Raw genomic sequence first — 24404 nt, 5'->3', positions numbered from 1 at the left:
CCTGCCTCCTGATATTCATGTCCTTGTGTAACTTCCACCCCTTGTTTGAGGGCTGGACCTACTGACTTGCTTCTAATGAATAGAATATGGCAAGAATGATGGGATATCACTTCTGAGACTAGGTTATAAAAGACTGACACTCTCTGACTCTTTTTACATGCTTGTTCTGGTAAAGCAAGATGACTTATGAAGAGGTCTATGTGGCAAGGAATTGAGGGTACCTTCCAGCCAACAACCAGTGAGGAACTGAGACCCTCAGCCCAACAGTTCTTTAAGGAATCAAATCCTTGCAAACTAGTCACTGAGGGATCTTAGAAGCAGATCCTTCCCCAGTTCAACCTTCTGATGAGAATGCAGCCCTGGCCCACACCTTCATTGTAGCCTTATGAGAGACTTTGAAGCAGGGGACCTAGCCAAGTCATGCCTGGAGTCCTGACCCACAGAAGCTGTGTTGTGTTAATTTTGGAGTGGTTTATTACACAGTAATAGCTAACTAATACACGTAGCTAAGCTCAGAATCAGTGCGGGAGGGAAATATTCAAGGATATGGTTACAGGAAAAGTAATTATAGGAATTATTCACACGCATTTACAAACAATTTACCACAGATGGACTTTTTCCAGGCTTTGGGAGTCTGAGATGGAATAATTTCCACTACTTCAATGACTTATTCTCTGCATTAAGTATTGGGAACAATATGGTGAACAAGACAGAGGCCATGTTCCTGCCCTCAAGGAGCCTACAATTTGTAGCAGAGGAGGGGGGATGAGGAAAGACATTAGTTCAATAGTTCCTTTTTTAATTATGTGTTTAAAGTTGAGTTAAGCGATACAAAGGAAATGTGTATATAACTTAGTTTGGGTTGGTCAGAGAAAACTTGAGGAAGTGGCAGATAAGCTAAAGAGGTAGGCAGGAGAGAAAGAGACAGGAAAGAGGAAAATTCCAGGCAGCAGCATTCTTAAAGGGGAGCCGGATAGGTGGTCAGCAGCTATGGAACAAGTTCATATTTATGGTCAAATTGTATCCTGCTATGTGATAATTGTATTGTGACTTATGGTTTTTAAAAGTTCATTTAGAAATAGATGTTTAAATATTTATGGATGGGGCTTCCCTGGTGGCGCAGTGGTTGAGAGTCCGCCTGCCGATGCAGGGGACACAGGTTTGTGCCCCGGTCTGGGAAGATCCCACGTGCCGCAGAGCGGCTGGGCCCATGAGTCATGGCCGCTGAGCCTGCGCGTCCGGAGCCTGTGCTCCGCCACGGGAGAGGCCACAGCAGTGAGAGCCCCGCGTACCGCAAAAAAAAAAAAAAAAAAAAAAAAAAAAAAAAAGCTTATATCCCGACAACACATCCCGAACGCTGTGTGTATACACGTTTGACAGGTCACAGCACATATACCTCCTCCCGCCCCACTGCAGACAATAGAGGTTAATAACATCTTTAGGGCAAGGGAATGGAATGAATTTTATGTTATAGAAAATGTAAAGGCTTCTCAGCTTCAAATCATATGGCTAACATAAAGTAGGGTATTTGGGTAATTTACCTTGCCTCCTCAATATGACACATTACTTCTTGTGCTCATTTTTCACTAGCTAAGATGGCATGATTTCATATAGTAGAATCTTATATGGTTCACCCTAGAGTAAAAGCCAGTGGAAGGATTCTGTTCAAATACTAGTTACTGAAAGATTTCTGTTATAAGACCTTATATAACATGGACAGTATTAGAGTGAATTTATGGGTTGGGGAAGGAGAAAAATAGGGTAGGAGAGATGGGAATCCCCTTTTCGAAAAATTCTGGTTTGGCTTGCTACAGCAGTAATGGATTATGAATTTCTTGGATTAAATTTTTCCTTCCTTTTATTCATGTTATTCTGAGGTGGGTCAGACTGTGAAATTAACAGCAGGGATGGAGAAATTTTATAAGTCAGGGATGTACTTCCTTAGGATTTTTTTTGGTGGGGGAGAGGGACGCCTGGGGCTGAAGCTGAAGATATGATGTTTCATGTTTATAACTGTTTCAGTGTTAGGTTATTGGAGGGAACCATATTATGAGATTTTGATTCATACCTTTCTTGAAAATACCTTTGCCACCAAATTGTCTCTCTTCAACCCCTAATAAATGAAGCCTTCACTAGAGTCAGACATATGCAAATTACATTTCCCTTCTTAAGCCAAGGTTAAATAAAAGGGAAGATTGCTTATGGCAGTGAGGATTTTCAAAGCTTGAAGATGAATTTGGTTATTTCAAAACCATGATGAGTCTCCTTGTCAGTGCAAAGCAGGAAAGGAATAAAGTAATGGAGAAGGTGGACCTGAGCATAAACATGTTCCCACACAGCATTTGTACTGAAAGGCTTTGTTGTTGTTCCCTGAACCTTGGCAATTACAGGCATTTTCCTCTGCTCTGAAAAATGTTTGGCAAATAGCAAGAGGAGGTCCCCTCCTTTTCTGTGTTCAAGGCTGGGTTCTGGCCTTGTTGCAGGGAAACGCTAATTCCCAACTGTGCTCCCCGGGAGCAAATGGTTTGTTTTCTCTTCACTGAACCCTGCCCGGGGTGGGCTCCCAGCAGCGGAGCCTAGCATGGAAAATCTATTTGGAGCAACTTGTCCTCAAGAGGGAAGAAGGCAAGCTGATTGGGTGGGAGAGTTGCAGTCACCTTCAGGGCCAGTTACACCTGCTGGCCAGGGTGGGCATTAACACACAAAGGCACAGAGTCCATGGCAAACACGAGTCTTGTTTGTATGCCCACAAACACACATACTGCACACACCCAACTCCACCCGCATACACCGCACACATACACTCAATATGCCAGTCATATGCACCACACTGCCACATACATACCACACACACATACACACATGCTATGTAACAACCGTGCCCACCGCAGCCCACGTACACATGGATACACACATACTCAGCTACTCGAATATCACACACAGAACATATACCCTACCACACATAAACACACCACTGACACTCCACATTGGTCACATGCATCCATGCCACATACACGTGTATACACACCTATCACACAGTTCACATAACAGTCACAGGCATCATGCACACCACACATGTACCATGTACTCACTTAACAACACATCCAATTACACACACACCACACCTACTCCACATAACAAGCATACACGCCCACACATCACATACATGCCAAAATACACACACGCAACACATTCCACATACCAGTCCCGTGCATCGCACTTCCCGTGCATCTCTTTTACACACACACACACACACACACACACACACACACACACACCACGGCACCCAGCTTGGTTACTTTCCCCCTCAGCAAGGCGGGGCTGCAGCCTCGGGCTGAGACCTGGGCGAGCGATGGTTACCAGGGGCCGCGAGGGGCTGGTGGCCGTGCGTGGCCCGGGACGTGCGCCCCAGTGGCCCTGCTGGCAGCAGGAGGCAGCCCCGGGGGAGCGCGCGTCTGTTGCGTGCGTATGTGCACGCGCCCCCAGGGGCCTGGGTGCCCAGACCCTCTGGGGGATGTGTACGAGGGCAACGTGGGGTGCGCGTGGGGAGAGGCTGTGCGTGTGAGAAAGCCTTGCTCCCAGTTGCGCAGGGACCAGCCCACTGGACGTCTGGGAGGGCGTGTCCTCAGCGTGCACAGCCCTCTGCGGATTGTGGACGTGTGTGTCGAAGGGGAGTGTGTGTGGGGACTGAGTGTGGGAAGTGTTCCTGGAAGCTGGCCTGCGTGTGAAAACCGAGCCGCCGAGGTGGGTGTGTTCCTAACGGCCCTCCGTCGGTCGGGCTCAGCCTCTGAGGACTGAGTGTGCGGCGGCTGCGGGGTACGCCAACGACCCAGCACCCAAGCCCGGCGTGTGTGAGGAGGCGGGGTTGGCGGAGGGACTCGTGGCGTCTGCCGGGGTCGGCGTGTGCGCGTGCGTGTGCGCGTGGGGGCGCGGCGCGCGCCACGGCGGAGGGAGGGAAGGCGGCGGCAGGCCCAGACCGCGGTCGCACCCGGGGCGGCTCCTGTGCTGACCTGGGGTTGCTGCGCTCCCGCCGCCGCCACCGCCACCTTCAAGCGGTGGCGTGACTCCCAGCTCGCGCCCCGCCCTCCCGCGTCCTCAGCCGGCTCGGTTTCCTGCCCGCCCAGACGCCGCTCCTCCTGAGCTCCGGGTCTCGGCTCCTCGGAGGGAGAGGAAATGTGTGCGGCCGCGGCGCCGGCGCCCGAGCGCGGTTGGAAGAGCGAGAAAGTGGACGAGGCTCAGGCCCTGGCGCGGAGTTGCGCCGCCCGCAGACCCGACTTCCAGCCGTGCGACGGGCTCTCAATCTGTGCCACGCACAGCCACGGCAAGTGCTTCAAGCTGCACTGGTGCTGTCACCTCGGATGGTGTCACTGTAAGTCGAGCCTCATGTCCCCGCCTTTCGCCGCGGTCCCGGGGCGCCCGCCGGGCCGTCCGGGGTCGCGGCAGGGACTCTGCGGCCTGGGGGGCTCCGGGTTGGGCCGGGGCTGCTCTGCCGCAGGCCAGGGCCGCCCTGGGGTCCGGGCGGCGGGAACTGCCCTCGTGCCGGACCAGTCGGGTCGGCGCTGCCTTGGCAACGAGATGAAATCCGTGGGGAGCCTAGCTTTAGCCACTTCTACAAAAGGGGATCTATCTACCTGCCCCAGGAAAATGGGACATATATATATTAAAAAAAAATTTTTTTTTCCATTTTGTTTTTCAACCGAAACTACCAGGCAGTGTGTTGAAAAAGGGTCGACAGCAGTCAGAGTTGACGACAACCGAAGGGGAAGCCTTTTTTCGGGGCTGGTGGTTAAAAGATGCTCCCCTCTTTTTATCACTTTTGTCTTAACAGGCTGCTATTTAAAAGAAAGGGAGCCCTTGGAATTCCAATCGTAGCCCATTTCTTGTATCCAGACTGAGAAAGTGCTAAAGTGTGAGGGACTGCTTCCAAGAAGTTAATATTAACAGTTTGGACGGGTGAACTGTTTGAATACCCAGTTCCAGCATATAGAGCCAGTGTATTCTAGAGAGTGTTTTAAAATTACAAAAATGAATGAAAATAAGCTTCAGTAATTTTAAACCAATTTATAAAAGTAAATGGTCTAGACCTTTCTCTACGTTTATCCCGCCTGTGATTTTTAAAATGGATTTAAGTAGCCATTTAATCAATTTCATAATTTGATTAGTTCATGGTATTTGGCCTACTGTATCTGGTGAATTATTTCTTTTTAGAAATATATTCTAAACTTAGTTTCCACATAACGTTATAGTAGAGGGGTTTGGAGTGCTTATTTAGGACACAAATTCTCAAAGTGATCTTAAATTAAAATTATTTTTTCCTTGTTGGTTAGAAAAAAATGGCTTCCAACAAGAGATGCAGTACATAGCAGATCCTTATTTATATTAATTGAACATAATATATTTCTAAAAATTTTTTTCAGACTTTTTATTTTGAAAAATTTCAAACATACACAACACTGAAAGAGGATCACTGTAGTGTTACACACCTAGATTAACAACTGTTAACATTTTGCCACATTTGTTTTACTCTATAGACTTGTTAAAAAGTTTTTTTTCCGTAATATTTTAAATTGAATTTATTACTTCGAGGATAGAGAATTCTTACATTTTCTTTACAAATATAAGGCACATTGAACAGTACTGATTTTTTTTTGCATTCTCTGTGCTGATGGGTCAGTTTCTTCCTATATTGCATTATTCCTGTTGCTCTCAGATCCATACCTAATTATATGGCATTGCTTCAGTGGGGGACAGGGTACAAAGTTGGAAGTCACAACTGTGGGAAACCTGTGATGCTGTAGTACATAAGTAGGGTGAACCTGGTGAGTCCATTTCCTGAGGAAGTACAGAAAGAATCATAGTGTAGAAGGTGAGGAACATTAAAAATGGCCCAGTTCAGTGCCTGTCTTATTTCAGCAGTCTCCTCTTTAAGTACACCATTACTGATGGGAACCTTGTCTACTCAGGCAGCCTCTTCCTTCATTAGACAGCTTTGACTCTTAAAATGCTCTTCCTTATATGCAGCTGAAATCAATTACGTTAGAACTTCTTTCCATTGCTCCTATTTCTACCTTATGAAATCATATAGAACAATCTAAAGCTTTTTTAGATCAAATCTGTTTCAACTCTTCAGATATACACATGAATTTCTCACAGATATAGACTGTCTTTTTCCTATATCCCCAGTCACAGCCACAATGTCTGGCCAGAAATAGGTTTGAAATTCATGTTTGTTGAATGACTGAATGAAGGTAGCCATTGTTTTCCTCTCAAGGCATTGCTTTGTCCTATTTATAAATCTCCATTCCCTCCTGCCTTTCCTTTAATGGTATTCAGGCCCCTAAGCATCCTGGTTTTTCTGTTCTGAACATGTGCCAGCATGGTTATGATCCTTTGAAGACAGTGACCCATAGAAGGGTACAGCATATCCCAGTTGTGGTCTGATCTGTCCAGAGTTAAGCAGGACTGCTGTCACCCATGTTTGAGATACTACTGCTGCAGCTAGCATCACATTAGTTTTTCTTGTTTCCACATCATATTGAGCTTGTTGCTGTCAGATTGAACTAAGCTTGATGTGAACTAAGCCATTAAGCCTCTTTGTTGTTTGTGTGTTTGTTTTACATTTGTGGCATAAGTTACAGCGCTTGCCTATCTCACAGTTATATATGTGTATTTGGATATGGGTACTCACTGATCCCGTAGATATATTTTCCTCCTATTGGTAAAATTGTTGAACAGGGAAAGGCCACAGATGAAAGTCCTGAACTGCCCATCAGGTTGATAACAATTCATTAATGAGCACTTGTTGTTATGGTCGTTAAACAGTTACCTCACTACCTAATTGTACCGTTATCCATCTTCTGTTTATCTTATCCATATGGGTGTGATGAGAACCTGGTCAAATACTTTGTTGAAATTCTACCAACATACTACTTTTACATCTTTTTGATGTGTGATGTCTGTCTATCTGTAAAGATACTCTCGTAAAAAAAAAAAAAGAAAGGAAATTAATTCGTCTGGTATAACATAGGTTGGTTCCACAAATGCTTAGCATTTTCTTTCCTAAGTGATTAGAAGCTATTTTTTAAATAATCTGAATTTAGAAAAGGATGGGCATTGAGTATACTGGACTGTTGTCAATTCTTTCTATTTTTTTTTTTTTAATCAGGCCTACATTTATTTCCTCTTTTCTAGTCTTTGGCAGCCCTCTGGGTCTCTGTGCTTCCTCCGCTGGCAGTGGTTCGGTGATCACATCGAAGAGCAGCTTCAGTTCGTTAAGAGCAGCAAGGTGCTCTGTTACAGTGTCCTCACCTATACTAGGCACCAATTCTTTCTACCTTTTTTAAGCCCAAATATTATTTTTATTGAACAGAAGCAGAGTTAACGTATTTGAGAGGTTCTACTTCTTTTGGCATTCATGAACACAACATCAGGCCTAAGCAGAATTCCTTTAATTTTGTTGAACATGTATAGAGCACCTTCTCTTCATGAGACATTATTACGGAAACAGGAATACAGATATGAATACAGCTGGATCATGCCCTGTAAGCAGAGTGTAAGGGTGTGATGCATGCTGTATTTATTTTTGTGTTCCTTTAAAATCACAAGTGATATGGGTGAAAAAACTACCAGCTGTTCACCAAGTCAGAAAATGCTAAAATAGGAGGACTACCTTGAGGTGCTTGAGAGGAAATTCGGAACAAATAAAGAAAAGTCAGTTTTATATGGTTGATGTTAAACTTGTGAAGTTTATAACCTTGTGAAGTAGAAAAGGCTGAAAATACACACCTGTTCATAAAAGACATAAAATATGTGTATGTTGAAAGATGCAGTGCTTAATATAGAGGAAATAATTAGTATATTCGGGTAATAACTGATTTTGAGGACTATGGGAGGAAAACTATATGTGTTCTGTTGGTTCTCTGTCAAAGACAGATTATTGGGCTGAATAAACTGTGACCCTGAATCTTAACTTTATTTATTTATTTATTTTCCTAGTAAGGAGTGATATTGGGTTGAATTAACGAATGAACGAATGAAGGATTCTAAGAAGAGTTTTGAGAGAGAAAAAGACATGACTTGGATAGGGAAGAGGAATGGGAAAGAATAAATCATATGCAGAAATTGTAAAGTAGATTTTTTTTGTGGCTTGAGTAGGTAGAATATTTAGAAGAAATAAGAAATTTGATTGTTGAGATAGATGTTAGGGAGGGATGAACAGGCAAGGTGGGGAAGTTTCAGTTGATAGAGACCTTGGCATGATAGTGATAAAATGGTTAGTGGAGGAATGACGTCAGCAAGGGAGATTATTTTTGTATTAGTGTAAAAAATAGGTTGAAATTCATGCAGCAATATCCACTTAATGGAAATTGGAATAGATTAAATTTGGAAGGGGAGGAAGAGGAGTTATAAAGGGTAACTTCTAGATTTCTAGAATTTTGCCTTATGCAGCTTGGATGGATGGTGATGCCATTCATTCACTAAAAAAAAATACTGGAGAAGAACTAGGTTTGGTTGATCATGGAATCATGAACCCACGAAGACCATGAATCCAGTTATGTATCTATGGAGTTTAAGTTGCTTTGTCATAGCATGGTGATGTCAGTAGGCAGTTGGATATTGGGGATCTGGAACTTGGAGAAGTCTGCACTAGAGATAATGTGGAAGTCATTTACTTCTTTATAGATTGCAGTTGTAACCATGATGAAGCATGAGATTGCCAAGGGAGAGGCTACAGTATGAGAAATGAAGAAAACTATTAGGCTTTCCCTTTAGAACACTAACATTTAGAGGCTGGTTGCAGGAGGATGAGCTGGCAGTAGAGTCTAAGAGATGGCCAGAGAAGAAAAATCTTAAAGTATGGTATTGCAGAGGCCAAGGGAGATGAGTACTTTAAGAAAGAGTATGAAAATGAAATCAGTTTTCAGCAGGTTATTTCTTAGATATTGGTGAAATCTAGAAATAATGATTTTCTTTATTACTGATGAAGAGGATGAAAGGTTTAATCCTGCCACAGTAACTTCAGGAATATACTTAATTGCATTATTAGTCAAAGCTGTTTGAGATGGTGAATTCTTCAAGGTAGAAAGAGAAGAATAAAATGGCAGGAGAATTAGGACACAAAGGTAATAATTAATATTTATTGAGTGATTACTTTGTGCCAGAGTAAGATGATTATGCTAAGCACTCAATAGCCAATTATGTCATTATGTCCATTCTGTAGTGGAGGAAAAAGGCTTAAAGGAGTAACTCTCCCGTGGGCACATAGCTAGTAAGAAGTAGACCCTTGGATTTGGATCCATGTCTATCTGATTCTAGGACCTGGACGCTTAACCACCATAGGTACTGTGGAGCAATTTAAAGTTAATGAGCAGGGCTCCCCTGGTAGTGCAGTGGTTGAGAGTCCACCTGCCAATGCAGGGGACATGGGTTTGAACACTGGTCCGGGAAGATCCCACATGCTGTGGAGCAGCTAAGCCCGTGCGCCCCAACTGCTGAGCCTGCGCTCTAGAGCCTGCGAGCCACAACTACTGAGCCCACGTGCCGCAGCTAGTGAAGCCTGTACGCCTAGAGCCCATGCTCCACAACAGGAGAGGCCACCGCAATGAGAGGCCTGTGCACCTGAATGGAGAGTGGCCCCCGCTCGCTGCAACTGGAGAGGGCCTGCGTGCAGCAACAAGCACCCAACACCGCCAAAAATAAATAAATTTAAAAAAAAGTTAATGAGCAAAATCAACAGTTTTTAGGCTTTGTTAAAACCAGTGATGGGGAAAGTTTTTAAGAAATGGGTGGCAAATTGTATCAATTGCCATAGTGAAATACAGAAGAATGGGAACTGTAGAGAGGTCACTGAATATGGTGGGGAATGAAGTCCAAGTTAAGAGCTATCAAAGCAAAAGTGATTAGAGGTGTGTCAGGGGTGGGTGGAGGTGGGGGAGTGTATGTGGTATGATGTTGGTACCACCCGCAGAACTCAGCTGTATTGGCTTAATAAAATCACACAATAGGTGAGCTCAGTTTTCTGCATCTTAAAAGATGCAGACATCTCAAAGACATCTTAAAAGATGTCTGTCTTTTTCAGGTTGAAAGCAGGAAGAGTGGCACTTGATGTAGTCTAATAGATGATATTAACATATCTAAAGAAAGACTTACAGCAGAGGGTAGATGGGCAGCATTGAATTATAGAAATATGGGAGTTGGAGAGGCAGAATTTGGAAGTCGTGTTTGCAGACTGTTCAGAGAAGGTGGCACTGCCTAGAGGCTTAAACGTCTGGTCCCTGTGACTGGACTGTCCCAGCAAATGTTTGGTTATAATTTGGCTTCTTATTTATAGATTTCCTATAGGGAGGGAAAGAGCTGATTAGAGGATTTAACTGTCAGGAGGGGCAAATACACTTCCCTCCACTAGTTAGTATATTAGCATTGTGGTTTTTGCGTTACTCTATTTGTTCTATTTTCCTGCTTTACACAACCCCCAAAATCAAGTTCTGACTTCCCCAGGGTAATGCCAGTCGGTTTTCCTAAGGGGCAACTCAGTCATATCAATACCAGAAGCTACAGAAAATATATTTAAGGTTGTTTGACTGTGAAAACTAGCAAAAAACGGAGTGGTAGTTTGATTAGATGGAGCCAACTGAAGCTTTTTTCTACTAATGAGGGTTCTTCACGTGCCTGGTGGTTAAAGGAAGAGGATACAGGTGTTACCGTGCAAAGGTGAAATCAAGTTCTGAGTGAGTTTCCTCAAAGCTTTTCCAGAGAAAGAGAAAGCTGATAGGTATTTTTCCGTCCAAGTGGTGCTTCAGTAATGGACACACACCAACCTCAGTGATAACGGATAACACACCTGTTGCTTATACGCAGGCACAGTTGTAACCTTTTTGCATGTGTTAGCTCATTTACACCTCACAACAACCTTGTGAAGTAGGTACTGTTATTCTCATTTTTGAGATTAGGAAACTTGCCGAGTAGCCCTGGCCACATGTGGTCAATGTGCATTAGAATCTCACAAACCGGATGGTAACCAGGTCTCTGGGTTTCTTGGTTCCACTCAGGGTACAGTGAGGAGGATTTCAGCTATTTAAAAATTTTTTTCAAACAAGGAGGATTTAAATAAGTAAAATGAGAATGGTTTCTGATTTTAAGAGAGGGGCAATTATATGAATTGTGAACGTTTTTGGAGTGGTTGCAAACTCTATGCTTTTAAAAAACATTTGATAACGTATTTGTATAATATGAAGGTTCAGTCATGTCACATCTTCAACTGCTCCCTAACTGGTGCAAGCCCTTTTTTTGGTTAGATTTGCATACATACCATTAATTATTATTAGTTTCCAAGTCTGTTGAACTTAGGGATTTGAACCAAATAGCTTTTGAGGGCTTTTCTATGATAATTTCCTACATTATAACACCCTCACTTTAAGTTTGTTTTCTCATATTGTGAAATCTCATTAATTTACAAGAAGTAATATTTTCAGAGAAATTAAGTGTTATTAATTCCAAACAAATTCAGGAACATATGTTTAACAGCTAACAGTTGTCTAGTAGATGTGTTTCCTAGAAAAATAAGGAATGTTTTATACATAGAATGTGGAAGGCAGAGTGTAGTCCTATTAAGGGCAAGGGCTGTGGAGTCAGACACACCTGAGTTGAATCCTGGTTCTTCCATCCATTGGCAGTGTAACTTCCGGCAGGTTACTCAACCTCTCTCAGCTTCAGTGTTCTCTTCTGAAAAACAGGACTAAAAATCCTGCTTCACAGGGTTGTTGTGAATATTATATGATGTAAAGCAGTACTTAGTACAGGTGTTCAGCATCAGCCACTCCTCAAAACAAACAAACAATGGAAATACTAGGTAGCCTAGTCATCCTGAGGGCAGGCTCTGGAGTTGGGCTTTGTGTTTGAATCCTGGCTCTGCCCACTTACTAGTTATATGGTTTGGGGGAAGTTACTTAACCTCCGTCTTTGTTTCATCTTTTTTTTTTAACATCTTTATTGGAGTATAATTACTTTACAGTGGTGTGTTAGTTTCTGCTTTATCATCATTCTTAATATGGGGATAATAACATAGTTACATGTTATTGTCATAGTGTGATGATTGTCAAAGTCCCCAATTCCAACTGCTTCCCCTTCCAAAAATGTCCTGGTTAACCTGGAATTCACTTTGTAACCATACTCATTTGTTCAATTACACACTACAACACAATACAGATGGTAAAAATATACATTTCAAATAGGATGACATTTAGAAATGGAGTTTTTAAATTGCCCTCACTGTTGAAAGGTTTATTTTATAATAGTTACTTTGTGATGATTATCTGCTTTTTATCATGGAATCTTATATTGTACTCCCCACTCCCCTACTCCATCCTATTTTCCACCATTGTTAAGCAATGGATAGTTCTGGTTAATCAGGTATACCAGTTAGTAGAGAACTGTCATATCAAACATGGGTTAACACGTTTCAAAGGATCAGAATATTACAAAACTGTTAAAGTGAAACTGTACATATTTAACTTTAATGATTTAAGTCTGTCACGATCCTGTAGCGATACTTAGCTGTTATTTGGAATACTGATTTTGCGTAGAAAAATGGCAAAAGTGCTAGTTAACAGAGTGGTCCTGGCTTTTAGAATGGGTGGACAAAGTAGATTTAATTGTAGTTTTTGCAAGTTACTTTACTCAAAGTCACAGACTTTTTTATTGTGTTTCTCCTGTTCTTATTGTTGGCTTGCTTTTGAATATCCTGATATTTAGTAGTATTCTGTAAGCACACTGCCAAAAACGTGCAGTATCTGGAATGCCAACAATGTATGATAAATCCTTCCAGTTGTGTCTGCAAAATGTCCCAAAACAGTCCATTCAGGACAAATTCTTTAACCTCCCTAGTGCTTATTTGTCTATTTAAAACTAGATTCTTGGTGTGATATAGAATGTATTTCTTCCTCTGTATCTCACTTAAACAGACCTTTAGAGAAATAAAAACACTAAGAGTGTAATTATTTGGTATTTTATGGAATACTCTGTCTGTTAGACTCATTTGCTTTATCTTTCTGTCTACACACACATGCACACACATGTACTTTTTTCTTAAACCATTTAAAAGTAAGTTGCAGACATGACATTTCACTTAAATGTTTCATCATACCTCTTAAGAAAGAGGACATTTTCCTATGTAACCACAATACTAATCATACCTAAGATAATAACAGTAATTCAGGAGTACCATCTAACATACAGTTTCCTTTATCTTTAAAAAATGAATTTTATAGCTGACTTTTTTTTTTCCAATTTGGGATCCAATCAAGATTCATACATCACATGGATATTTTAATGGCCTAGATTGTGGTGCTAGTTTCATGGGTGTATACTTATCTCCGAACTCATCACATTTTCTACATTGAATCTGTACAGCTTTTTCAGTGTCAGTTATACCTCAGTAAAATGGTTGAACAAGTGAAATAAATAAAATGAGTGGAAAAATAAGATTCATGCATCACATTTCATTATTGTATCACTTTAGTATCTTCTTTAATCATTCTAGAATAATCACACTGTTTTTGGATGGTGTTGAAATTTTTGAGGAGTCCAGATTAACTGCCTATACTATCTCCCATATTTTAGATTTGCCTTATTAGATTTAGGTTGAACATTTTTGTCTAGTTATTACATAGGTGAATATTGTACCTTTCTTACAGCATTAACATGAGGAGACAAGTCAGTGTGTTCCACTAGTGCTGGTGCTAAAGTGATAACTGCCAAATCTGTCCATTATAAAAATATTGTTTCCCTTTGTTATTTTTCTTTTTAAAATTATTTTTGTCACTGTTTAAGAGTAAGTAATCGGTGGGGTGATACTTTGACACTGAGTGAATATCCTGTTCCCCAACAAACTTTAACCCAGTGATTTTAGTATTGACTGAGGAGTCTTGTGTGAATCACTTATTTCATTGTTGTTGCAAAATAGTGATTTTCTAATTCTGTGATTCCTACTATTTGATAGCATTCTTTTGTAAAGAAGAGGTTTCTCTTCTCTACCTATATATCCCTCTGTTTTAGGTTTTATTATAGACAACTTGATTCTTTTTAATTTGTTATAATCAAGTAACATAATTTGTGTGTGTGCGTGTGTGTGTTTAGGTTTAAGATTTATAAAAAATAACAGAAAACACATACTACGAACATCAGAGTTCCCACCACCCAGATGTAACCGGTGTTTCCATTTGTTCATCACTCTTGCTTCAGATAAAGTTAGAGTCCTTGCTGCTTTCTTTCAGAGTCTCTTTCTCATCCTTCTCTCACAAGAAGCAGCCACTATCATGAATTTGGTGTGTATTCTACCAGTAAAGTTTGGGACTGCTTACACCACGCTTTCAGAGTTGGAAGGTATGTTAGGATCTAATCTTTTCCTATTTTATTTTTATTTATTTATTTTTTATTTTTTAATTTTATTTTGGAGTATAGTTGATTAACAATATTGTGTTAGTTTCAGGTGTACAGCAAAGTGATTCAGTTATACATATATGTGTTCCTATTCTTTTTCAAATTTTTTCCCCATTTAGGTTATTACAGAATACTGAACATAGCTCTCTGTGCTATACAATAGGTCCTTCTTGGTTATCTATTTTAAAAATAGTAGTGAGTATATGTCAATCCCAAACTCCCAATTTATCCCCTCCCCCACCCTTCCCTCCCCACCCCTGGTAACCATAGTTTGTTTTCTAAGTCTGTGAGTCTGCTCCTGTTTTGTAAATAAGTTCATTTGTATCATTTTTTTTAGATTTTGCATATAAACGATATCCTATAATATTTGTCTTTCTCTGTCTGAATTACTTCGCTTAGCATGATAATCTCTAGGTCCATCCATGTTGCTGCAAAGGACATTATTTCATTCTTTTTTATGGCTGAGTAATATTCCATTGTATATATGTACCACATCTTCTTTATCCATTCATCTGTCAGTGGACATTTAGATTGCGTCCATGTCTTTGCTATTGTAAACAGCACTGCAGTGAATATTGGGGTGCACGTATCCTGGGAAAACTATGGTTTTCTCTGGTTATATGCCCAGTAGTGGGATTGCTGGATCATGTTCTATTTTTAGATTTTTAAGGAACCTCTATACTGTTGTCCATAGTGGTTGTACCAATTTACATTCTCATCAAAGAATGTAAGGTTCTTTGTAAGGAGGGTTCCCTTTCCTTCACACCCTCTCCAGCATTTATTGTTTGTAGACTTTTTGATGATGGCTGTTCTGACTGGTGTGAGGTGATACCTCATTGTAGTTTTTTTAAAAATAAATCTATTTACTTATTTTATTTATTTATTTTTGCCTGTGTTGTGTCTTCGTTGCCACACACAGGCTTTGTCTAGTTGCGGCGAGTGGGGGCCACTGTTTGTTGTGGTGCATGGGTTTCTCATTGCGGTGGCTTCTCTTGTTGTGGAGCATGGGCTCTAGGCGCGTGGACTTCAATAATTGTGGCACTTGGGCTCAGTAGTTGTGGCACACGGGCTCTAGAGCTCAGGCTCAGTAGCTGTGGTGCATCGGCTTAGTTGCTCCATGGCATATGGGATCTTCCCGGACCAGGGCTCGAACCTGTGTCCCGTGCATTGGCAGATGAATTCTTAACCACTGCGCCACTAGGTAAGCCCTCTCATAGTTTTGCTTTGCATTTTTCTAATAATTAGTGATGTTGAGCATCTTTTCATGTGCTTCTTGGCAATATGTATGTCTTCTTTGGAGAAATGTCTATTTAGGTCTTCTGCCCATTTTTTTGATTGGGCATTGCCCATTTATTGAGCCGCATGAGCTGTTTGTAGATTTTGGAGATTAATCCCTTGTTGGCTGCATCATTTGCAAATATTTTCTCACATTCTGTGGGTTGTCTTTTCATTTTGTTTATGGTTTCCTTTGTTGTGAGAATGCTTTTAAGTTTAATTAGGTCCCATTTGATTTCTTTTTATTTCCATTCTAGGAGACAGATCAAAAAAGATATTGCTGTGATTTATGTCAAAGAGTGTTCTGTCTCTGTTTTCCTCTAAGAGTTTTATAGTATCCTGTCTTACAGTTAGGTCTTTAATCCATTTTGAGTTTATTTTTGTGTATGGTGTTAAGGAGTGTTCTAATTTCATTCTTTTACATGTGGCTGTCCAGTTTTCCCAGCATCACTTATTGAAGAGACCGCCTTTTCTCCATTGTGTAGTGTTGCCTCCTTTGTTGTAGATGAATTGACCATCAGTGTGTGGGTTTACTTCTGGATTTTCTGTCCTGTTCCATTGATCTGTGTTTTTGTGCCAGTACCATACTGTCTTGATGACTGTAGCTTTGTAGTATAGTCTGAAGTCAGGGAGCCTGATTCCTCGGGCTCTGTTTTTCTTTCTCAAGATTGCTTTGGGTATTTGGGGTCTTTTGTGTCTCCATACAAATTAAAAATTTTTTTGTTCTAGTTCTGTGAGAAATGCCATTGGTAATTTGATAGGGATTGCATTGAATCTGTGGATTGCCTCGGGTAGTATAGTCATTTTGACAATATTGATTCTTCCAGTACAAGAACATGGTATATCTTTCCATCTGTGTCATCTTCGATTTCTTTCATCAGCATCTTATAGTTTTTGGAGTATACAGGTCTTTTGCCTCCTTAGATAGGTTTCTTCCTAAGTATTTTATTCTTTTTGATGTGATGGTAAATGAGATTGTTTAATTTCTCTTTCTGCTCTTCCATTGTTAGTATATAGGAATGCAGTAGATTTCTGTGTATTAATTTTGTATCCTGCAACCTTACCAAATTCATTGATTAGCTGTAGTAGTTTTCTGGTTGCATCTTCAGGATTTTCTATGTATAGTATCATGTCATCTGCAAACAGTGACAGTTTTCTTTTTAAATTTGGATTCCTTTTATTTTTCTCCTCTGATTGCCATGGCTAGTACTTCCAAAAGGACAATTTGATTCTTTTTTAATTTGTTATAATCAAGTATCATAAATTATTTTGATGTTCAAATTGTCTTAAATTTGGGCAGTAAGAGCTCCTTCAAGCTGGCTTCTGTGACCTTTTGACATGTTCCTGTCATTTTTTGAGCACTTTACTGCTTTCTGGAATAACAAGATGTTCCAGGCTTACCTAGTAATTTCCTCACCCCAGACCAGAAATCAGAAACCATTATGTGGGCTTTTAATGTGCTTATTTCTACTGGGATATTACTGCATGTTACTTTCAGTGGATAGACGTAGGAAGTGTGTGTGTGTGTGTGTGTGTGTGTGTCTTTCACCTTTCCCCATTCCATAATTGTACCTCCCTTCTCTGTGGGCAAAAACCCTGGTTTCCATTATATCATAATATTTACTTATTTCTTCTATCTTCAGTTACACACAAGGTAGTTTAGGAATTATTACATTATTACCATTACCAACAACCAACTGATTACTAAAGTTCAAGATTCTTTGCTTGATTTTTAGAATATATCTTGGAAAGGATTTATAGTCAGAACACTGTGTTCAAAAGTTTCTTGAATTAATTATTTTCTTGTATGTGGTTATATTATCAGGTTAATTTATTTCTGATTTGAATCAATTTCGGGTATACTTTTTTCATCCTTTTTAAATTAAACTTTTTATTTTGAGATAATTTGTAGATTCACATTAAGTTGTGAGAAATAGTACAGAGAGCTCATGTGTTCTGTATTCAATTTCCCAGTGGTAGCATTTTGCAAAACTGTAGTACGATATCACAACCAGGAAATTGACATTGATACAGACAGATTCAGGAGCATTTTTATCATTGCAAGCATACCTCATGTTCCCCCTTTATAGACACACTCACTTTCCCTCTTGCCCCAACCCCTCATTAATCCCTGCCAATTGCTAATCTGTTCTCTATTTCTTTCATTTTGTCATTTCCAAAATGTTATATAAATGGATCATACAGTATGTAACCTTTGGGGATTGGCTTTTTTCACTCAGCATAATAATTCTCTGGAGGTTCTTCCAGGCTGTTTCATATATCAATAGCTCATTCCTTTTTATTGCTGAGTAGTGTTCCATGGTGTACACGTACCACAGTTTGTTTATTCATTCACCCATTGAAGGACATCTGTGTTGTTTCCATTTTTTAGTTATTATAAATAAGCCAGTTATAATCCTTTGTGTATGGTTTTCTGTGTGAACAAAAGCCTTCATTTTTCTGGGATAAATGCCCAGAAGCACAATTGCTGGGTTGTGTGGTGGTTGCACATTTAGTTTTTTAAGAAACTGCTAAACTGTTTTCCATGGTTACTGTAACATTTTACATTCCCATCAGCAATGTATGAGTGATCCAGTTTCTTCACCACATTCCTGTCAGCATTTGGTGGTGTTGCTATTTTTATTTTAGTGATTCTGATAGATGTGTACTGATCACTCATTTTAATTTTAATTTGCATTTACCTGATTGCTGACGTTCATGTGCTTATCTGCCATTTGTATATCCTCTTTGGGGAAGTATCTCTTCTCTTTTTTTTTTTAAATACTTTATTTTTTTAGATCAGTTTTAGGTTTACAACAAAATCAAGAAGCATGTATGGTGCTTTCCCATGTATTTTGCCCCTACATGTGCATAGCCTCCCCCATTATCATCTATCAGAACTGTACATTCTTTTACCCAGGATGAACCTACACTGACACATCATAACCATCGAAAGTCCACAGTTTACCTTAGGCTTTACTCTTGGTATTGTACATTCTATGGATGTGGACAAGTATATAATGATATATATGCATCATTATAATATCATACAGAGTATTTTCACTGCCCTAATAATCCTCTGTGCCCTTCCTATTCATTTCACCCATCCCCTTGGAAACCACTGATCTTTTCATTGTCTCCATAGTTTTAGTTTTTCCGGAATGTCATATAGTTGGAATCATATAGTATGTAGCCTTTTCAAACTGGCTTTTTTCACTTAATAATATACATTTAAGGTTTCTCTATGTCTTTTCATGGCTTGGTAGCTCTTTCTTTTTTTCCCCCCCTTCGGTACGTGGGCCTCTCACTGTTGTGGCCTCTCCCGTTGCGGAGCACAGGCTCCGGACGTGCAGGCTCAGCGGCCATGGCTCACGGGCCTAGCCGCTTCGCGGCATGTGGGATCCTCCCGGACCGGGGCACGAACCCGTGTCCCCTGCATTGGCAGACGGACTCTCAACCACTGCGCCACCAGGGAAGCCCGCTTGTTTCTTTTTAGTGCTGAATAATTCCATTCTCTGGATGTACCACAGTTTTTAAATTATTTTACTTTTTAAAAATTGGGGTATAACTGACATATTCGTTTCAGGTATACAACTTAGTGGTTCAGTATTTGTATATACTGTGAAATGATCATCGCAGTTTAAGTCTAGTTAACATCCTTCACCATACATAGTTACAGATTTCTTTTCTTGTGATGAGAACTTTTAAGATGTACTCTCATAGCAACTTTCAAGTATACAGTAGAGTATTATTAACTATACTCACATTACACCTCCATGACTTATTTATTTTGTAACTGGAATTTTGTTTGTTTGACCATCTTTACCCATTTTGCCCATTCTCTCACCCTCCTGGCTCTGGCAACCACCAGTCTGTTCGCTGTGTCTGTGTATTCAGTTGTTTTTTGTTGTTGTTGTTTGTTTTAATATTTTTTTATTTTTATTTTTTTAACATCTTTATTGGAGTATAATTGCTTTACAATGGTGTGTTAGTTTCTGCTTTATAACAAAGTGAATCAGCTATGCATATACACATGTTCCCATATCTCTTCCCTCTAGCGTCTCCCTCCCTCCCACCTTCCCTATCCCACTCCTCTAGGAGGTCACAAACCACCGAGCTGATCTCCCTGTGCTATGCGGCTGCTTCCCACTAGCTATCTATTTCACGTTTGGTAGTGTGTATATGTCCATGCCACTCTCTCACTTTGTCACAGCTTACCCTTCCCCCTCCCCATATCCTCAAGTCCATTCTCTAGTAGGTCTGTGTCTTTATTCCTGTCTTACCCCTAGGCTCTTCATGGCCTTTTTTCCTTTTTTTGTTTTTCTTAGATGCCATATATATGTGTTAGCATATGGTATTCGTTTTTCTCTTTCTGACCTACTTCACTCTGTACGACAGACTCTAGGTCCATCCGCCTCACTACAGATAACTCAATTTCGTTTCTTTTTATGGCTGAGTAATATTCCATTGTATATATGTGCCACATCTTCTTTATCCATTCATCTGTTGATGGACACTTAGGTTGCTTCCATGTCCTGGCTATTGTAAATAGAGCTGCAATGAACATTTTGGTACATGACTCTTGTTGAATTATGGTTTCCTCAGGGTATATGCCCAGTAGTGGGATTGCTGGGTCGTATGGTAGTTCTGTCTGTAGTTTTTTGAGGAACCTCCATACTGTTCTCCATAGTGGCTGTATCAATTTACATTCCCACCTACAGTGCAAGAGTGTTCCCTTTTCTCCACACCCTTTCCAGCATTTATTGTTTCTAGATTTTTTAAAAAAATTTTATTTATTTATTTATTTATTTATGGCTTTGTTGGGTCTTCGTTTCTGTTTGAGGGCTTTCTCTAGTTACGGCAAGTGGGGGCCACTCCTCGTCATGGTGCGCGGGCCTCTCACTATCGTGGCCTCTCTTGTTGCGGAGCACAGTCTCTAGACGTGCAGGCTCAGTAATTGTGGCTCATGGGGCTAGTTGCTCCGCAGCATGTGGGATCTTCCCAGACCAGGGCTCGAACCCATGTCCCCTGCATTGGCAGGCAGATTCTCAACCACTGTGCCACCAGGGAAGCCCTGTTTCTAGATTTTTTGATGATGGCCAATCTGACCGGTGTGAGATGATATCTTGTAGTTTTGATTTGCATTTCTCTAATGATTAACGATGTTGAGCATTCTTTCATGTGTTTGTTGGCAATCTGTATATATTCTTTGGAGAAATGTCTGTTTAGGTCTTCTGCCCATTTTTGGATTGGGTTGTTTGTTTTTTTGATATTGAGCTGCATGAGCTGCTTGTAAATTTTGGAGATTAATCCTTTGTCAGTTGCTTCATTTGCATATATTTTCTCCCATTCTGAAGTTTGTCTTTTGGTCTTGTTTATGGTTTCCTTTGCTGTGCCAAAGCTTTTAAGTTTCATTAGGTCCCATTTGTTTATCTTTGTTTTTATTTCCATTTCTCTAGGAGGTGGGTCAAAAAGGATCTTGCTGTGATTTATGTCATAGAGTGTTCTGCCTGTGTTTTCCTCTAAGAGTTTCATAGTGTCTGGCCTTACATTTAGGTCTTTAATCCATTTTGAGTTTATTTTTGTGTATGGTGTTAGGGAGTGTTCCAATTTCATATTTTTACATGTAGCTGTCCAGTTTTCCCAGTACCACTTATTGAAGAGGCTGTCTTTTCTCCATTGTATGTTCTTGCCTCCTTCATCAAAGATAAGGTGACCATAGGTGCGTGGGTTTATCTCTGGGCTTTCTATCCTGTTCCATTGATCTATCTTTCTGTTTTTGTGCCAGTACCATACTGTCTTGATTATTGTAGCTTTGAAGTACAGTCTGAAGTCAGGGAGCCTGATTCCTCCAGCTCCATTTTTTGTCCTCAACATTGCTTTGGCTATTCAGGGTCTTTTGTGTTTCCCTACAAATTGTGAAATTTTTTGTTCTAGTTCTGTGAAAAATGCCAGTGGTAGTTTGATAGGGATTGCATTGAATCTGTACATTGCTTTGGGTAGTAGAGTCATTTTCACAATGTTGATTCTTCCATTCCAAGAACATGGTATATCTCTCCATCTATTTGTATCTTCTTTAATTTCTTTCATCAGTGTCTTATAAGTTTCTGCATACAGGTCTTTTGTCTCCTTACGTAGGTTTATTCCTAGGTATTTTATTCTTTATGTTGCAATGGCAAATGGGAGTGTTTTCTTAATTTCACTTTCTGATTTTTCATCATTAGTGTATAGGAATGCCAGAGATTTCTGTGCATTAATTTTCTATCCTGCTACTTTACCAAATTCATTGATTAGCTGTAGTAGTTTTCTGGTAGCATCTTTAGGATTCTCTGTGTATAGTATCATGTCATCTGCAAACAGTGACAGCTTTACTTCTTCTTTTCCGATTTGGATTCCTTTTATTTCTTTTTCTTCTCTGATTGCTGTGGCTAAAACTTCCAAAACTATGTTGAATAAGAGTGGTGAGAGTGGGCAACCTTGTCTTGTTCCTGATCTTAGTGGAAATGGTTTCAGCTTTTCACCATTGAGGACGATGTTGGCTGTGGGTTTGTCATATATGGCTTTTATTACGTTGAGGTAAGTTCCCTCTATGCCTACTTTCTGTAGGGTTTTTATCATAAATGGGTGTTGAATTTTGTCAAAAGCTTTCTCTGCATCTATTGAGATGATCATATGGTTTTTTCCTTCAGTTTGTTAATATGGTATATCACGTTGATTGATTTGCGTATATTGAAGAATCCTTGCATTCCTGGAATAAACCGCACTTGATCATGGTGTATGATCCTTTTAATATGCTGTTGGATTCTGTTTGCTAGTATTTTGTTGAGGATTTTTGCATCTATGTTCATCAGTGATATTGGCCTGTAGTTTTCTTTCTTTGTGACATCATGTCTGGTTTTGGTATCAGGGTGATGGTGGCCTCATAGAATGAGTTTGGGAGTGTTCCTCCCTCTGCTATATTTTGGAAGAGTTTGAGAAGGATAGGTGTTAGCTCATCTCTAAATGTTTGATAGAATTCGCCTGTGAAGCCATCTGGTCCTGGGCTTTTGTTTGTTGGAAGATTTTTAATCACAGTTTCAATTGCAGTGCTTGTGATTGATCTGTTCATATTTTCTATTTCTTCCTGGTTCAGTCTCGGCAGGTTGTGCATTTCTAAGAATTTGTCCATTTCTTCCAGGTTGTCCATTTTATTGGCATAGAGTTTCTTGTAGTAATCTCTCATGATCCTTTGTATTTCTGCAGTGTCTGTTGTTACTTCTCCTTTTTCATTTCTAATTTTACTGATTTGAGTCTTCTGCCTTTGATTTCTTCAGTGATCACTTGGTTATTAAGTAGTGTATTGTTTAGCCTCCATGTGTTTGTATTTTTTACAGATCTTTTCCTGTAATTGATATCTAGTCTCATAGCGTTGTGGTTGGAAAAGATACTTGATATGATTTCAATTTTCTTAAATTTACCAAGGCTTGATTTGTGACCCAAGATATGATCTATCCTGGAGAATGTTCCATGAGCACCTGAGAAAAATGTGTATTCTGTTGTTTTTGGATGGAATGTCTTATAAATATCAATTAAGTCCATTTTGTGTAATGTATCATTTAAAGCTTGTGTTTCCTTATTTATTTTCATTTTGGATATCTATCCATTGGTGAAAGTGGGGTGTTAAAGTCCCCAGCTATTATAGTGTTACTGTCGATTTCCCCTTTTATGACTGTTAGTATTTGCCTTATGTATTGAGGTGCTCCTATGTTGGGTGCATAAATGTTTACAATTGTTATATCTCCTTCTTGGATCGATCCCTTGATCATTATGTAGTGTCCTTCTCTGTGTCTTGTAATAGTCTTTGTTTTAAAGTGTATTTTGTCTGATACGAGAATTGCTACTCCAGCTTTCTTTTGATTTCCATTTGCATGGAATATCTTTTTCCATCCCCTCACTTTCAGTCTGTATGTGTCCCTAGGTCTGAAGTGGGTCTCTTGTAGACAGCATATATACAGGTCTTGTTTTTGTATCCATTCAGCCAGTCTCTGTCTTTTGGTGGCAGCATTTAATTCATTTAAATATAAGGTAATTATCAATATGTATGTTCCTATTCCCATATTCTTAATTGTTTTGGCTTCGTTATTGTAGGTCTTTTCATTCTCTTGTGTTTCTTGCCTAGAGAAGTTCCTTTAGCATTTGTTGTAAAGCTGGTTTGGTGGTGCTGAACTCTCAGCTTTTGCTTGTCTGTAAAGGTTTTAATTTCTCCATCAAATCTGAATGAGATCCTTGCTGGGTAGAGTAATCATTGTTGTAGATTTTTCTCCTTCATCACTTTAAATATGTCCTGCCAGTCCCTTCTGAATGCAGAGTTTCTGCTGAAAGATCAGCTGTTAACCTGATGGGGATTCCCTTGTGTGTTATTTGTTGTTTTGCCCTTGCTGCTTTTAATATGTTTTCTTTGTATTTAATTTTTGATAGTTGGATTAATATGTGTCTTGGCGTGTTTCTCCTTGGATTTATCCTGTATGGGACTCTCTGTGCTTCCTGGACTTGATTAACTATTTCCTGTCCCATATTAGGGAAGTTTTCAACTATAATCTCTTCAAATATTTTCTCAGTCCCTTTCTTTTTTCTTCTTCTTCTGGGACCCCTATAATTCGAATGTTGGTGCATTTAATGTTGTCCCAGAGGTCTCTGAGACTGTCTTCAGTTCT

The 24404-nt window shown here is 40.0% G+C and overlaps 1 protein-coding gene across 2 annotated transcripts in view; it reads left to right on the top strand.

The window, feature by feature from the left end:
* The first annotated feature begins 3845 nt into the window (after positions 1-3845).
* LOC307186902 (UPF0524 protein C3orf70 homolog) overlaps positions 3846-24404 on the top strand; it is a 104857-nt gene continuing 84298 nt past the window's right edge. The window contains exon 1 of one of the 2 annotated variants that reach the window (XM_079922528.1): positions 3846-4369. In XM_079922528.1, coding sequence (XP_079778654.1) covers positions 4174-4369 — 196 coding nt within the window. In that variant the 5' untranslated portion in view covers positions 3846-4173. Of the gene's footprint in view, positions 4370-11121; positions 14380-24404 lie in introns of those variants that run through there. The other variant, XM_079922529.1, reaches the window with a different exon arrangement.

Source organism: Stenella coeruleoalba, assembly GCF_951394435.1.
Source record: "Stenella coeruleoalba genome assembly, chromosome: 5".
In the NCBI taxonomy this organism is placed as follows: domain Eukaryota; kingdom Metazoa; phylum Chordata; class Mammalia; order Artiodactyla; family Delphinidae; genus Stenella; species Stenella coeruleoalba.
This window is presented reverse-complemented; position numbering and strand designations above follow the sequence as displayed.